Source organism: Zeus faber (assembly GCF_960531495.2).
Source record: "Zeus faber genome assembly, chromosome: 21".
Classification (NCBI taxonomy): Eukaryota; Metazoa; Chordata; class Actinopteri; order Zeiformes; family Zeidae; genus Zeus; species Zeus faber.
Window position 1 is genome coordinate 26,174,813 of NC_137208.1, and position 17,232 is coordinate 26,192,044.

At 43.7% G+C, this 17,232-nt stretch overlaps 1 protein-coding gene across 1 annotated transcript in view; it reads left to right on the forward strand.

Annotated features, from left to right (window-relative positions):
- The window catches only part of LOC307246692 (plexin-B2-like), a 102,526-nt gene extending 90,360 nt beyond the window's left edge, over positions 1–12,166 (forward strand). Inside the window, exons 17-21 of the mRNA XM_080022678.1 lie at positions 3,008–3,155; positions 7,806–7,870; positions 8,237–8,312; positions 8,451–8,525; positions 8,697–12,166. Of these exons, the coding sequence (XP_079878804.1) occupies positions 3,008–3,155; positions 7,806–7,870; positions 8,237–8,312; positions 8,451–8,525; positions 8,697–8,801 (469 nt within the window). The 3' untranslated portion in view covers positions 8,802–12,166. The remainder of the gene's footprint in view (positions 1–3,007; positions 3,156–7,805; positions 7,871–8,236; positions 8,313–8,450; positions 8,526–8,696) is intronic.
- Positions 12,167–17,232: the final 5,066 nt, after the last annotated feature.

Sequence of the window (17,232 nt, forward strand, 5' to 3'; positions counted from 1 at the left end):
GGTCCAAGGGTGCTAAATAGTATGTGTTGAGTAGTTCATAGATTATGCTTATAGCCCGTTTTGTGACTGATTTACATTTAAAAATTAAGTCTAACAGAGAGGTGGGGGGTCATGATGGAAAACAATCTGAGATTGAGGCTACAATGTTCCGGAGCTGCAAGTACCTATAAAAGTGTGATCTGGGAATGTTGCATTTCTGTAGATTGGACAGTGAGGTCACACCCCTTCTAGACCAGGTAGCAAAGGTCATCCTTCAACGATGGGATGAACATATGTTTTTTTGTGATCGGCGCAGCTTGCCACAGATCCTAAAGGGAGAAGGACCTTAACTGATTCTGTATTTTGTTTGAGTGTATGATATGAATGATGAATGAAGAAATAGGCTGTGGGAATGGTAGTTTAGGTTAAAAAAATAAATACATAAAATATTATTACAGCTGTCAATCGATTAAAAAATGCATTCAAATGAATAACATGATCGATTTGCTGGGAAAATCGCCGAAATGAAGATACGTAGTTCAATTCATTACATTATTGTGGCAGACGAGAAAAGCATTGAATAGACATTTCAAAATGTGCCTTTAGAAGTCAGTATGGTATTGTTTTCAATATCTTAAGAAGTTTTCACAATAGATGTGTTTTTAGTATGTGATTTAATAGAAAAAACTGCTTTTATATCAATCCACTGTTTTTATTTAAGCCATTTAAATGCGATATTCCAGAGAATACGGCATCTACTGACTCCACCACTGCAGCGCAAAACTCCAGCAGCCGCAGCAGACATGCGCAGTAGAGTAGGGTCCTCCTCTTTGTTTAACTCTGCGACGGAACCAGGAAGTTCCTTATATGGAGAAACTGAGTCATGGTTGCATATGACATTTCTATCTCATATTTAGATACATCGATGAATTATAAACAACAGAGGGGGTAAATGTTCAGGCACAGTAAAAAAGGTCTTCACATTTCTTCAGAATCGCATGACCATAGGTTTTTACACATTACCGCATTGAAGACAAGCTTGAGCCCAAACACAAGATCCTATTGGGTCAAAGGACAAAGTGGGCTCCGAAAATTCATGCATTCAAAACTGGCATCCATGTTACCAGGGATAGCCAGGTAGAAGCAATCGAGGCCGACAGCATTCAGACCAACTTCTGGCCAATCGGAGCATGGCCTGTCAGTCATGTGTTGATTTGTTAATTCCCACAGACTCTGTCTTCACTTCCGTCAACACGCTCCACCATAAATAGCAAAAAAAAAAAAAATGTGAGGCAGACATAAAATGTCGATTTTTTTTTTTTTTTTTTTTTTTTTTATTTTTTTTTATTCAGTCTGATCAGCATATCTCAACGGAAAAACTTTAATACTATTATTGCCTCTTTGGATGCCTCATTCAATGCATCAGAATTCTCTACAACTCTCCATCTGCTTCTGTCATCACCAATGGTTACAGCCTACCACTTCACAGCTTTTCACTTTACAACGCGGCACAAGTCAACGATGTCCGCTCTCCCTTTGCTATTCGGATCGATCAGGGCCACCCCACCCTGTGGGGCCCTCCGCCACCCCAGGGTTGGGGGGGGGGTGTGTAACATTGAGGTGTCCCGCGCTGGGCACAAGCTGCTACATGTATGGGAACTTGGCACTCACGCCGGGTGGGGTGTCTGGTCGGCTGCAGTGCGGCGGTCCCCCTTGTGCGGGTTGTGGGTGGGCATGGGGGTCCTGCCGGCTTGCCCGTGGGGTGGGCGGCTCAGGCGGGGTGTCGGTCTGTCACTGTGGGGCCGGGTTCCAGGCCTGCAGTCCGTGCCTTGCGCCCGTGGCCCTTGTTCTGTGCCGGAAGCTGCATCTTGTGCCTGCACCTGGGGGTTGGTTGTATGTGTGCGCCCCTGAGGTGCGGGGTCTCCTCCCCTGGGACTGGGTAATGCTCCTCTGGGCTGGGCGTGGGGGTCGCTCCACGGCCCTCTGGCTTCTGTGGGGGCCTGGAGGTCTTCTGTGGCCTCAGGGCAGGGTACTCAGGGCTTTCCTGCAGCTGTAGGGTGTCTACAGGGCTGCAGAGTTCGGGGGGGCCTCGGGGCCCCTTCTGCCGCTTGAAGGCACTGCGACATAATAGCCACCTTTGACACCAGTACCACTCACCGGTGGATATCTTACACACACACACATACAAAAACATACAAACAAAGACATACGGTCTCATCACACATGCAGAGACCACCACACCTGCTTTGAGTGCACCGCAGCACCCTCCTAGTTGCATTCCTCTCCTTTCCTCCCTCATTTACTGCCATAACTATTACTATTACTACTATGTTTTTGTCTGACCCGTGGTGATTCTCCCCCTCTTGGAGTAGTGATCAGTTTTTTTTTGACCCAAAATATGATAAATAGTTCACCAAAGATGGGGGTTGGTCGACTTGTAAGGCGAACATCGACTAAAAAAAGTCATCTAATTAAGCACATCCAGGCTTTAAGCGTAATTTTATTTGACAGTTTATCGTAATCTGTTACGAATAAGGGGTAGAAGGAGGGAAGAATGAAAGGGGAAATTACAAAGGATGACAAGAGGGAAAGATTGAGATGCAGAGAGAATTTCAGAGGATCATTTTAAGAACCCCCCCCCCCTTTAAAAACGTCTCTCACCGAGCCTGTCAGTCACATGCCGTTGAAATGTATCATTTTTTTTTTTTTTTTTATACCTGTGAATTATTGACAGGGGTAAGGTTCCCAAGAGTTAGAGGAGGTCCAATTTGATAGGAAATGAAATTATTAAAACAGCCCTCTACCGTCAGGTGGTCTGTTAATATTCCCTCCTTGTCCTCCTCCCAAATTAACCCCCCTGGAGCCTCCCACCCCAACTCTACTTGTGAGGGAGGGAGAGAAGTTGAGGGAGGCAAAGCAGCAGGAAGGCGAGACGTGGGATTTGTCAATGCCACCAACCTTGCTTTAAATAGTCCAAAACAGAGATGATTTTTTTATTTTGATCTCTCTCTCTCTCTCTCTCTCTCAGTTTGCCTATGCGGTTTTGGGTCAACATCCTCAGGAACCCCCACTGCATCTTCGACGTGCACGTAACAGAGGTGGTGGACGCCTCGTTGCACGTTATCGCCCAGACCTTCATGGACGCGTGCACCAAGACAGAGCACAAACTGAGCAGGGTGAGCACGGGTTAGAGATGGTTAGGTATAAGGTCAGAAATGGTTAGGTTCAAGTTTTGGGTTAAAGATAGTTACGTTTAGATATGATTTTAGAGATGTTTAGGTTTAAGCTTGGAGAAGGTCAAGTTTAGGTATTATGTTAGAGATGGTAAAGTTTAGGAATAAGGTTTAGAGATGGTTAGTTTTAGCTGCTTGGCGTCGCACCCTGTGGGCTACTGCGCGAACACTTTGTATAGACTACGCACATTTTATTATTATTGTTTTGTTTTACTACAACATGCCCGTCAAACACTCATCAGCAGTGATCACCGTCGACCGCAATGCACTCATGGATATAAAATAATTCCGGTGGCCGGTGGAGATTTTACGTGTGAACAGGATCAACAAAGACAATTACAACAATGGAGTCGCTGTTCCAGGGGAGCGCCGCTGGAGGAAGCACCGCGGATAGCGAGGCGGCATTTGGGCCAGACTGAGAACGAAATCTTACTGTCCACCTCTGCCAAGCATCCTTCTTGCCAATGTCCAGTCCCAACAAGATGGATCACCTTCGACCAAGGTTTACATTCCAACGGGATACGAGAAACTGTTGCACTCTGCCTACGGAGACATGGCTGAAACTGCTAGTGCCAGACCACGCCATACGTCTAGCCAAATCCTTCTCTGTGTTCCACGCCGACAGGTTGGAGGAGTCGGGGAAATCCAAGGGTGGAGGCATCTGCCTCATGTAAACAGCCGCTGGTGTATCCCCAACAGACTCTCTCCCGCTCCTGCTCGCCGAACCTGGAACAGCTGATCCTCTCATGCTGTCCATTCTACCTCCCCCGGGAATTCAGCACGGTCATCATCACAGAGGTTTATTTTCCACCGCAAGCACTATCGACCTAAATGATCTGTTGTGCGGAGTTCAAAAGAAACATCCCGATGCGGCTGTGGTGGTGGCTGGGGACTTTAACAGGACCAACCTTAAAAAAGTTATGCCTAATTTCCACCAACACATCACGTGTGCCACAATGGGGGAAAGAAATTTGGACCACTGCTACACACCGTCTCACTCCCTGCTTTCAGGAAGTCGGATCATGCCGCCATCGGGTCGATAAATTCATTCACGGCACTCTGAATGCTTGCACCGCTGCTTACGAGGGTCTTGTATCCGACAACATGGACAATTACAAAGCGGCGTCATACAAACTGCAGACTGCGGTGAAGAACGCTAAATGGAAATACAGGGACACAGTGGAGCTACAGATGCAGCAACCGGACACCAGACGCTTGTGGCAGGGGCTGCAGACTATTACTAACTACAAGAGCAGCCCTTCACCAGCCACGAGTGTGGAAGCCTCCCTAGCCAACGGACTGAACTCCTTTTTTGCACGGTTTGAGACTTCCAACACCATCACTGAGTTACACCGCTGGTGATGAACATGCACTTTCAGTGTCTGTGCATGACTCAGGAGGACTATGATGCGGGTGAACACCAGGAAAGCTATGGGCCCAGATGGCATATCTGGGTGAGTACTGAAGACCTGTGCTAACAAGCTAGCCCTGGTGCTCACTAGAATATTCAACGCCTCCCTGGCCGAGTCGGTGGTCCTTTCCCGATGATCGCTTATCCTGCCTGCTTGAATGACTACCGTCCGGTGGTCCTCACATCGGTGGTCATGAAGTGCTTTGAGAGGCTGATTAAGGATTACATCTGCGCCTACCTCCCCCCCACCTTGCATCTTGTTTGCATACCGGCCGAACAGATCCACGAACAACGTAGTCTCCCAGGTACGGCACACCATCCTCATGCACATTGATGGCCAGAAGAGGGCCTATGTGAGATTGCTGTTCATCGACTATAGTTCAGCTTTCAATACCGTAGTCCCCACAATACTTGCTGTCAAGCTGCGGCGCTAGAACTGAACACTCCACTGTGCGCATGGATCCTGGACTTCCTCACAGCCAGGCCCCAGGTGGTTAGAGCAGGGAGGTACATGTCCAGCTCCCTCATCCTGAAGCCCCCCCAGGGCTGCGTCCTCAGACCCCTACTGTACTCACATGACTGTGTGGCCAGGTACAGCGCCAAAACCATCATCAAGTTTGATCAGGCCCACCACCGTTGTGGTGGGCCTGATCACCGACGATGATGAGAAAGTCTAGCACGAGGAGGTGGCTGACCTGTCACTCTGGTGCCAGGACAACAGCCTCCTCCTGAACATCAGCAAAACTAAGGAGCTGATTGTAGACTTTAGGAGAGGATTACAACCGACGATGCGCGCGCCGTTGGTGATTATTGGGACTTCTGTCGACAGGGTGAGCAGCTTCAAGTACCTGGGAGACATCCTGGTGAGAAATGCGAGGCAGCGTCTTTACCACCTCAGTCAGCTAAAGAAATTCAGGGTCTTGGTGAGGATCCTCAAGTCCTTCTGCTCTGAAGCGGTGGAGAACATCCTGACAGGCAACACCACTGCCTGGTTTGGGAACTGTTCTGCTCAGGACAGGTGGTCCCTGCAGAGGGTGGTGCGTTCAGCTGAACTTACCACTGGAACTACCCTCCCCTCCCTGCAGAACTTATACACAAGGTGTAGTAGCAGAGCCCACAGGATCATGAAGGATCCTCACCCCCCCCAACAAGGGACTGTTCCAGCTGCTGTGGTCTGGCAAGCGCCTCCGCAGTCACTTAGCGAGGACAGAGAGACTGAGACAGTTTTTTCCCGCAAGCCATAAGGACTGTCAATGCTGAACTCACCATGGGTCCTCAGTGAGATACTTACATAGGCCTCACTCCCTTATTTTTACTGTATGTTGCATACTGTGCTGCATACTGTATCACTGCACTGGGTAACTGCATACTGTGCTGTATTGCTGTTCTGTTCGGTGTTACTGTATTGCTGTGCCGTACTGTTATATATTGTGCTGTATATGTCCACCCACACTCTCACTTTATTCACATGCCACTTCAATGCACATATCTGTATAGACAAAATAGCCTATCCCATATTCATTAGTCTATTCCCTTTATTTTTATGTTGTGCGCCCACTCACTATTTCCTTTTTGAGTCTTATTTTATATTCTTTATATTTACTAACTTTATAACATTTTAGGAATCAGTTAGTTAGGTAGTAATTAGGTTAGCTATTGCGTTCAGTTTAGTACTTATTATGCATAATCTCCGGGTGTGTTGCAATGACATTTCACTGCATATATTTATGATCGTATGTATAATGTATGTGACAAATAAACCTCTTGAAAAATCTAATTGAAATCATTGAACCTCCTTACACAAGTTAAGAAGGGAACTAGCCGGTATAAGTGTTCCAGGGTCCTTTATAGTATTGGCCTATGCTGATGAAGTTATCGCCTTCATAAGAAACCAAAGAGATGCAGATGTTTTACAAAAGGTTGTTGGTGAATTTGGTTCCCTCTCTTTGGCAAAAGTCAACTGGGGGAAGAGCAAATTTCAAAATTTTCAAAAAATTGTGGGCAACCAAGATTTCATTGGGAAAAACATAGTGGAAATGGATGGACGTTTAAAAAGGTGGAAATGGATTTGGCCACAGCTTGATAGAGTCCCTTAAATGTTTGTACTCTTGGCAGCCTGCCAGTGTTTTACTGCTACCTTTTTACTGTGTGGAACTTTTTTAAGAAGGAGCGGGGGGATGGCCCCCCATCTCTATACTGGCTGCTGAATGAGCCCGTGGTGCTTGAAGGCCGTTTGGCCATAGCCTGCAGGATAGGACCTGCACTGCTGAATTACCTGTGCAGGTCGAAGGTCACCATGCTGGGGTGTGTGGTGGAGCTGGTCGAGCCGGACCTGGACAATGGTGCTGGCTGGAAGCATCAGCTGAATCCCCTCTGTAATTGTCACTCCTGTTTTAAAAGACTGCACAGGGCCTCTTTTAACCATAAAAGATTTTAGCTGTTTTGTTTTTAGGGAATTAAAGGGCAAGGTGTTTTACAAACTGTGTGTAAAGGTTTTTAATTAATCCAAGCTGAATGGTCACTCTGACAGTTTTTGAAGGGTCCATCTGGACCTGAAGGCAGATGTCAGACCAGAGTGGAGGGCACTCTACAAACCACCGATAATCAAAAAGGTTGCTGATCTTCAGTGGTGGCTTTTACATGGAATCATTGCCGTTAATTCCTTTATTTCTGTCTTAAACCCAAATGTGTCTCGCAACTGTCCGTTCTGTGCAAAGAGAGAAACTATCTTTCACGTTTTTTTTAGAATGCCCCAGACTCTCTCCTTTTTTTTCCTTATTGAAAATTGAAGATGCATTGAATGTAGAGGTACAGACTCTGTTCACAAGAATGTTGAAATCCAGGATTATGGTGGATTTCAGGTACTACAGGAACATGCAGGATCTAGAGGCCTTCACCAGTGCCTGGTGTTATGGTGGAGCACTGTGCTCTGTGGAAGGAGAATTGCTCTTTCACCTGAAAGGCTGAGAGCTGAGCCCTAGTGTGTGTCTGTGTTTAAAATGTTCTGTTTTTGTTGTTGTTTTTTGCATATTCTAATTTTATCATTTTTTAATTGTCTGTTCATTATGGCTTTACTTGTGTATGTGTAAATATTTTGGTTATTTTTTTATTTTGAAAAAAAAGATACAATAAAGTGCTTTAACAAATCAAAAATCCCACCCCCGTCCCCACCCCACATACAGGAGTCTCCCAGCAATAAACTTCTATATGCAAAGGAGATCTCCACCTATAAGAAGATGGTGGATGAGTAAGTACAAGTAAAATTATTTATGGCCTTTTATTGGATCAGTTTGCAGGGTATGTATAGACTGAAAACTGACTAAAAGGATTGTCAACAGGTTCACATCGATCAAGGACTTATTTTTAAAAATGCAAACCATTCTACAACTAAACAAAAGTGTCAAGTGAATGCTTGGATCACCCTAACCAGGGCAAGAACCTCCCTTCCTCCTCTGCTCGTGACTCAGTCGTATTATGCTATTTCCAAGTTGGTTCTCTGTCTTAAGTAAACGTGGCTTTTCCATGGTGTTCCTACTCTGCGTCTTATTACATTTCCTCTGATTGTACTCGGTGACTAAAAGTGAGTGTGTGTGTGTTTGTGTGTCTTCCTCAGTTACTATAAGGGCATAAGACAGATGGTTCCAGTCAGCGACCAGGACATGAACACACACCTCGCGGAAGTGTCCCGGGTACGCTTATTTCCGATATGCGTATATGTTATTTTGGACAAGAGACAAAAGACCTTCTCATAGGCAACCTTCGGTTTGTTATCCATTGGCTTGGTCTCACCACCTGCACATCTGAACTCTCATCCGCATTCATTGCAGCAACACACGGACAAGCTGAATATCCAGGTGGCCTTGCATCAGCTCTACCAGTATGCGAGCAAATACTACGATGGGGTAGGAATCTTCCTTTATGCTTGCAAAGACCTTCACTGGAATTTTTTTTTCTCTGTCTCGGTCTCTCTCTCTCTGTGTGTACCTTCATTTCATCTTCAAGCCTCATCCTCTGTCTGTATATCAAAAAAAAACCTGACCCATGGCCGCCCTGTCTTCGTTGTCCCTCTCCAGATCATCAAGTCACTGGACGAAGACCCGGCAGCGCAGAGTAAGCAGCTGACCCTGCGCCTCCAGCAGGTCGCCGCCGCCCTGGAGAACAAGGTCACCGACCTATAAGCCGGGGGGAGGGGGGAGTGGGCTCAAGGAGAAGAGGAGTTTAACGAGAAGTGATGGGACCTCACAATGCCCCACAACAACAAATTCGTTTCAGAGAGAGAGGAGAGAGCCCAAGAAGCAGTTGTTGGGCTCTTTTTCACGGAGACCATCTTGCATCCATGAATCATGTCGGTTTAACGAGATTGCAAATGGGAGGTGTGCTCAAAAGATATTTGTGTTGATGAAGCTTATCAATCAGGCCTTGATTGCATATGGCTTCCGCGCTCACCACTAATGTTTGCCCTTGACTGTGACTGGATCAATAGAGGCTGTTCACAATGTGAAACAACCACGTGACAAGGTTGGAGAGGTGTTCTGACGTTGGCAAACACATAGTGAAAAAGGACCTTGATGGCAACCACTTTCGAAGACGTATGGAAGAAATTTCTTTCATTCATCCTTTCTTTCCTTTCCAACAATAACTCCAGCAGGAATTGTAATATTCTCTAGGGTAATAATCAACTGAAGTCGAAACCCAGTGTGGGACACGATGGCCAAATGAAGTTGCGTGAGATGCGGTACTACACGTGTAGTCTGAATGTTACCCCTTAACCTTGAACACGTACAAGGTTGTGTGATTTTAATGAACTGATTGACGGCCACTCAGTATGTCTTTTTTTATGTGAATTTGGTTTTCTATGGTTTAAGCAGGGTGGTTTGTGATGGCACAGTATGATTTCATATCCCGTATATGTGTGTGTATGTAACAGCTGCTTCCTAGGGTGATCAACTCAATGTAATGTGAAGATTGTAGGCAAAAAAAGCATTTTACCAATTTGAAATTTCCATTTGTAATTCGTGAGTAAAATCATGACTTAACGCCTTATCCTGTAGTCTAAATACCCAAACTTCAAATACTTAGCTTTTCTTTTAAACTATTTTATTTTTTCTTATATTAAATATGAGTATTTCTTCTCAGTTTGATTGCCACGAGATCCATCGCGCTGTCTTACATTCTGTTATAACCTTATAATTGATGTTAACTAGCAATAACCAGAACAATAAAAGCCAGAGACTTGCTGTATTGACATGAGTCTCAAGCCAGAGCTGATCCATTATTTAATTGTTGTGCCAACACCACCAGGTCCATTGTGTCCAATTGAGTCTGAGGGGTTTCGAGAATTTTTGGGATTTGTGAAATCTTATCAAGGTTGTTACTTGTTTTGAAACCAATTCTGCAATTGGGAATTTGAAATGTGCCCGAAATTGACCGAACTGGCATAATATGTGCTGAATTGTAAAAATACTTATTTCACGCATCATATTTACACTACTCACAAAAAGTTAGGAATATTCGGCTTTCAGGTGAAATTTCAGGATGAACCTAAAATGCACTATAACCTTTACAGGTGAACTTAATTTGACCTTCTCTAAACTTTTGAATGCACATGTCCAACTGTTCAATGTTTCAGTACTTTTTGCACAACTTGCTGTTCTCTAACAAGGAGCTGAACGGCAAAATTCACAACGGGTGTTTGATCCATGAATCGACCAATACATTTCCTGGTTCAATAAGAATTGGTATTTAAACAGTCGTCTTCATCGTGCTGTTCATATTTTGACGTCATGAGACCAAGACGACACCTAACAATTGATCAACAGTACCTCGCCATTGTGAGGCTTCAAATAGGATGTTCTTAGAGGGAAGTGGCCACTGAGCTTAGAGTGTCACAGAGTGTCATTAGCAGGTTGCAACAGAGATACAGAGATACTGGAAGAGTCACAGAAAGCCATAGAAGTGGACGTCCTTTGGCCACATCCCACACTGATGACCGCTTCATTTTGAACAGTGCCCTGCAGAACCAGATGATGAATGCCACTCAACTCCAGCCACATTTAAGGGAGGTGAGAGGCACGTCAGACCATTAGAAACCGTTTACATCAGCGTGGTCTGCTTGCTAGACGACCTGCAAGGGTACCTCACATCACCACCAGGCACAGGCATCATTGTCTTGCATGGGCCAGGGAGAATTTAGGCTGGGCGAGGGACCAGTGGGCCTCAGTGCTGTTCTCTGATGAAAGTCGATTCACGTTGAGCAGAAATGATGGCGTGCCAACGATGTTGGAGACGTCAAGGAGAGCGCTATGCATCAGCCACTGTTGTCACCAGACAAGCCTTTGGTGGTGGTGGTGTTACAGTGTGGGCAGGTGTGTCTAGTCAATACAGAACTGCCCTACACTTTGTGAATGGTACAGTGACAAGCCCATACTACCTGAATAACATCATTAATCCAGTCATTGTGCCCCTGCATGAACAACACAGGCCTAATTTCATCTTCATGGACGACAATGCTCCAGCTCATCGAGGTCGCATCATTAGGGAACGGCTGCTGGAGACTGGGGTACCTCAAATGGAGTGGCCTGCACTTTCTCCAGACCTGAATCCCATAGAAAATCGATGGGATCAGCTGAGTCGCCGTGTAGAGGCTCGTCACTCTGTACCCCAGAACCTCAATGACCTGAGGGCCGCCCTTCAAGAAGAGTGGGGTACTATGCCTCAGCAGACAATAAGTTGACTTGTGAACAGCATGAGAAGTCGTTGTCAAGCTGTAATTGATGCTCAAGGGCACATGACAAGTTATTGAGACATGGACATTTTTTGTTGTGGTATACCCACTACTGTTGTTGGCTTTTGTTTTCAATAAATTGTTTGAGATGAGGGAATCACCATTGCACGCTTCTACTTAAATGCCCTACTTTAATGATATATCACTGTAGCGTGAACTTTTTACATTTTCCATAAATTTCACCCTGAAGCCAAATATCCCTAAGTTTTTGTAAGTAGTGTAAGTTCAAATATTCAGGTTACACACCGTTAATTTAAACACACCAGACTTAAAATGTTCTTGTTGGGCGGGGTGTTCAATGCAAGCAACAAATGTTCTCTAATTCAGATCCCTAGATCCCTCTGAGTTTAAGAGAGCAACATCTTGTGAACACAATCGAAATACTACAGCAATCTAGCAATATGAGCCCATGCATGGTATTGTATCTTTCATTAACACCTATAAATGTTTTCAAAATGTAAGGTTTGGACACAACTACAACTATGCTTATGTTTGGGGGAAAAAATACAGTAAAGGACATAAAAACAAAATATAAGTATAACAAGGTTGCTTGAGAAGCCCAAGGAATTCATTGTGTGGTAATCCAAGGCAATGCTTGGTTTGTGTTGGGTCTTTGAGGGGAGTACAGAGAGAAGAGGATGATGATTATCTAATAATGAAATGGTACTTTTACTTTTTTTTTTATGTGAAACCTTTCAGAGGCCGTTTTCAAGCGCTGCGACTGCTGTCTGCGCGCAAATAAAAAAAATTAAAGTGTGACAGTGATTTTACTTTTTCTATCCTTCACGCTCACTACTCTGAAATTTTCAGTTCCCTCAAATCTATTTGGGGGGGGGGGGGGGAATTGAGATTGTCATTTATGCTAATGCGATGGCTTGATTTGTAATCAGTCTTCAAATATAGTTTATCCATAAATTGGGTTTTTGTTTCGTTATCTTTATTCTTACACTGCAGTCTTACTTTTTTTTTTTCAAACTAGCATTATATCTTTTTGATTGCCACAATGGCTGCATTATACATCGCCTGTCTCATGGAGTGCCTTAAATGGTTTTCAAATTTAAAGGAGTGGCCAATGAATTGTCACCAATGGATTTGCGCGGATACATAAAAAGATTTTTTAAACAAAATGCTTCCATTAATTGAACTTGTGTTTTTATGGGGGGCTTTCTCAACTTAAAATCAAGGAATTAAGGTGTAAATTTTAAGTCAAGGAATACCTGAATATATAGGTTTTACAGATAAACCAAACCAAGAAGCCATTTCGCTAAGGATTGATTCACTACTTTTCGACCCAGGCCTTAAAATGTCTGCTCTCATCATTTATACCTGTTTACAGCAAAATATGAGTGCAGTTGGTTTTTTTTTTATCAGGTTTTGAATCACAGTAATATCACATTTTATTTATAACTACTTTTTGCAATTGCCGCAGTTCATCCAAAATGTAATGTGGCTACAGTAGGTTGCCAGTACAAAGTGGCACAGCTATTGAGTTTCTAGTCTCTGAAAAGGAGATTCAACGTGTTTTGTTTTTTTTACGGCTTAAACGTTTGCCCTATTTGGCTGCATTTAAGCACAGCAAGAAGATCCATCAAAATGTATCAAATGCCAATGTAGTCTGTAGCGGTATGACCACATTAAGAATTACAATTGTACTCGTTAAAAAGGGATTCAAATTATGCAGCATTATATGGCTCATTAAACTATTAAATTAGTATATTAAATGACTTATTTATGGGGCACCATTCCCTATGGAAGAATAGTACCCAAACCACATTCACTTGAATTGTTTGGTCTTATAAGAATTGGAGTTCTTGGCAAGATACATTTACTACTGAATTCACCTCCTAAGGAACACCAACAGACAAACTTATGTAACAATATATATAAATCTATGTAATCTCATTAACATATACGCACACATTTAATGAAGAACACGACCTCATATAGCCCCAGTCACATATCTTTATTTCAGCACACAGTGTTAATTCCCACACACACATGCAGGTGCTTGCAGTTAACCTTGGACTCCTGCCGCTGCTTTCCGGCCTCGCCGCGCTGCAGCTGCAGAGCAGGAACACCACCAAATTGTCCCTTGCGCGTCACAAAGTTTGCCTTATCTTGAGCACGTACAAATCTGTGATGTCAAACTGACTATAATATTTCTGTCACCCTAAAATAAACTGTTTGTCTCAGGGAGCTGCTCTTGAGCACATCTCTGATCTGACCCTTGTACAAGTAAAAACCAACGTCTGTCTGCATCTTTATTTAAACAACTGACTGACAAACTGCAGATTAAAGTGACCCTTTAATTTCACACTTTCAATGCTTCTTTCCAATAAATATTTTATCATGCTAATCTACTTAAATGAAATAACCGTAAACATATGAAACATGATCATAATAGTAAAATTAATAAGGAAAATAAAATGGTAAATAAATGATATAGAACGTTTAAAAAAGCAGGATTTAGTTTCGACAATAGTGAGGTAGGAAGTGACTCTTTCATCAAAATAATAAAACGAGACCAGCTAGGGGCAGTAAACTTTACTAAATGGGAAATTTAGTAATTAAATTCGACACATCAACCCGTATCAAGAACCAGATTTGAAAGCCTTTCGTCTCAGGGATCATCGTGTCGTGGTGGAGAGTTTCAGCGCCTCTCTTGAGTTGAAGTGGCCCGAGTGGATTCTGTGGGTAGTAGTGATCGCTCGTCTAGTCTGCAGGTGAGTTTCAGCTGTGCCATGTGGGTGTCAGCGGTCGGATGGTGGCGGGGTAAGAGTCTTAAGTTCCCAGGCCGGAGCTGTTCATGGGCTTGGGAAGGCTCCGATGCAGCGTGCTCCAGGGGCCATTATTTCACTATCACAGAGTAGGTCCTGGTGAACTGATTCAACTCTCTGACGACCACCGGGTTAAAGGCCCGTCAAATCCAATTAATCCTATTACATTAACATAATCAGTGAGGCTTAAATCTTTCGTGGATCGGTTGAAATAAAAAAAAAATAAAAAATGAAAATGACCTTGCAAAAATACAACAAAGAAAATTTGAAAACGCATTTGTTCAGCTAGGTGGCTGGAGCAGACTCCTCAGAATTTTAATTGAGTGAGAGCTTTTGCAAAAACGACTGAAAGAAAAGACATTGAAAAACTGGAAGTAGAAAAAAAAAGACACTTAGAGGAGGAGTTTGCGTATCTCGCTTCCTCAAAATGGTTGAGGAGGTGCAGTTTTTGTGTCTCCTTTCAACTCGCTGCTGACAATTTCAAACTAGTGAAGGTAATTTAACATTATACTCAAAAGTCACAGCTTCACACAACACTATGCTCAAACCAATTACTGATTTCAAAACATTGTGATAATGATTACATACAAACAAATAAAATTGTATCCAGAAATATGGACAGTTACAAAGCGACGTTGTACAATCTGCAGAGTGCGGTGTAGGACGCAAAACCAATGTATAGGGACAGAGTGGAGCGACAGATGGAGCAACGTGACACCAGACGCTTGTGGCGGGGGCTGCGGACTATTACGAACTTCAAGAGCAGCTCCTCCCCAGCCACGAATGTGGACGCCTCCATAGCGAACAAAGTGAATTCCTTTTTTGCACGGTTTGGCAACAACACCGCTAGCTTGCCAGCTAATTGGAGTTACACCGCTGGGGATGAGCACTCACTCTCAGCGTCCGAGCATAACGTCAGGAGGGCTCTGACGCGGGTGAGCACCAGGAAAACTGCGGGCCCAAATTAAGGTGAGGACTTACTGAGATATTGTGCCGATCAGGGATGATGTAGGAAAACGCTTTGAGTAAGCTTAAAGATTGTTTCGATCTAGAGGATTGTTGAAGAAGCTTTGTTAAGCTCAGTAATCCACCCCCCCCCCCACTCAGACAGATCTGTGGCCAGCAACTCGGGTAAAGAAGGGGCAGAGATATATTGGTCTGGAGGATGGTGGACGAAGTGGCCAATTTTGCTTCCATCAAGAGTGATCGTTGTTTTATATTTTATTTTTTTAATGTTAATACTCTTGCCCCCTCTGTAGCAAATCATTAAGGGCAAGAAAGCAGAACATATTACTCTTGACCCCTCTGTATCAAAGTGTCGAGGGGAAGAAAGCAGAATAGTACACTTGTTCCATCCTAGCAAAGTGTTGGGGGAGGTGAGGAACTTCTGGTGTTATCAAAATAAAATAAAATTAATTAATAACTAAAGTAAAATTGATAATAATAATAAATAAAGCCACCTGTTGGCGGTGTGATGTATTGGGACACAGGCTGGAAATAAAAACAACAATCAAGTGATTAAAAGAAGATATATATATATATATATATATATATATATATATATATATATATATATATATATATATATTTGTATTTGTATTTGTATTCAAATTATTATTTTTTTTATGTTTTTGGTACTGATAGTCCAGCAATCCAACTTCCTTTCTAACTAGTTTTAGTAAGTTTTGAATAGTTTGGGAGAGGAGTGAGTTCAAGGGCCCATTGTTTGACTCTATTTTCAATTATACACATGAATCCTGGTTGATTAAATTGGTGTCTGGGGCGTGTGACAGCCTGGCCGATGGATCACTCTAGAGCATGTATAGATGGGACTGTGTAAGTGTGGTATGTGTGTTGTACATAACATGTCAACTCAGGGAATTAGGAGTTAGGTGATACAAATTGACCAAGAGAAAAATGATGATGTTGATCAAATGTTATTGGTCAATGATCTCAGGCTTATTGTTTGTACTTATGAATTGTGCCTTTAAGGGTAAACATATGAATAGAACATCCTCAGCATCGTCCGGCAGATGTTAAGGGACCTCAGCCTCCGTCAGAAATAGAGTCGGCTTTGGCCCTTTTTGTAGACTGCCTCTGTGTTTCTGGTCCAGTTCAACTTGTTATTGAAGTACACCCACAGGTACTTGTACTCCTCCACAGTTTCCACAGGGACCCCCTGGATGGAAACAGGGGTCACTGTTGTCATTTGGTATGTGAATCACATTTTTTGCCCGAGTATCTCTAGTTGCTTAACTTATTGTTGAAGTTATGTGGAGCCTCTGGTAATGTTTTCTTCTGCCACATTACGGAATTTGTTTTTGACAGATTTTGAGTTTATTAATGGCAGCACATTAATTTGAATGTTTAAAGTACCGTATTTTCGCGACTATAAGGCGCATATAAACGTCTATTTTTTTCCTCAAAATGTGCGGCGCGCCCTATAGTGCGGTGCGCCCTATGTGTGTTCCGCGGACATAAGGCGAGGTGGCCCGAGTTGGAGGAAAGACTCGAGCGGTGGATCATCGAGCAAAGAACGAGTGGGGCGAGCGTTTCGACGGTCACTGTTCGACTAAAAGCAGTAACGCTAGCGGAAGAAATGAAAATTGAACATTTTCAAGGAGGTCCGTCGTGGTGCTTTCGTTTTATGAAACGGTGCCATTTTTCCATCCGGACCAGGACTACAGTAGCGCAGCAACGTCCGGCGGATTATAATGAAAAGCTGGCGAGCTTCCACTCCTACTGCAGCAAACACATCGCCGACAAACGCATCCAGCCAAGCCACATCACCAACATGGACGAGGTGCCGCTCACTTTCAACATCCCGGTGAATCACACGGTGGAGAAGAAGGGACCAGCACGGTAGCGATACGCACAACGGGGTATGAAAAGGCGTCGTTTACTGTTGTGCTTGGCTGCCACGCAAATGGACAGAAACTGCCGCCTATGGTGATTTTTAAGAGAAAGACTTTGCCTAAAGAGACTTTTCCAGCTGGAGTCGTTATTAAGGCAAATGAAAAGGGCTGGATGGATGAGGAGATGATGAAA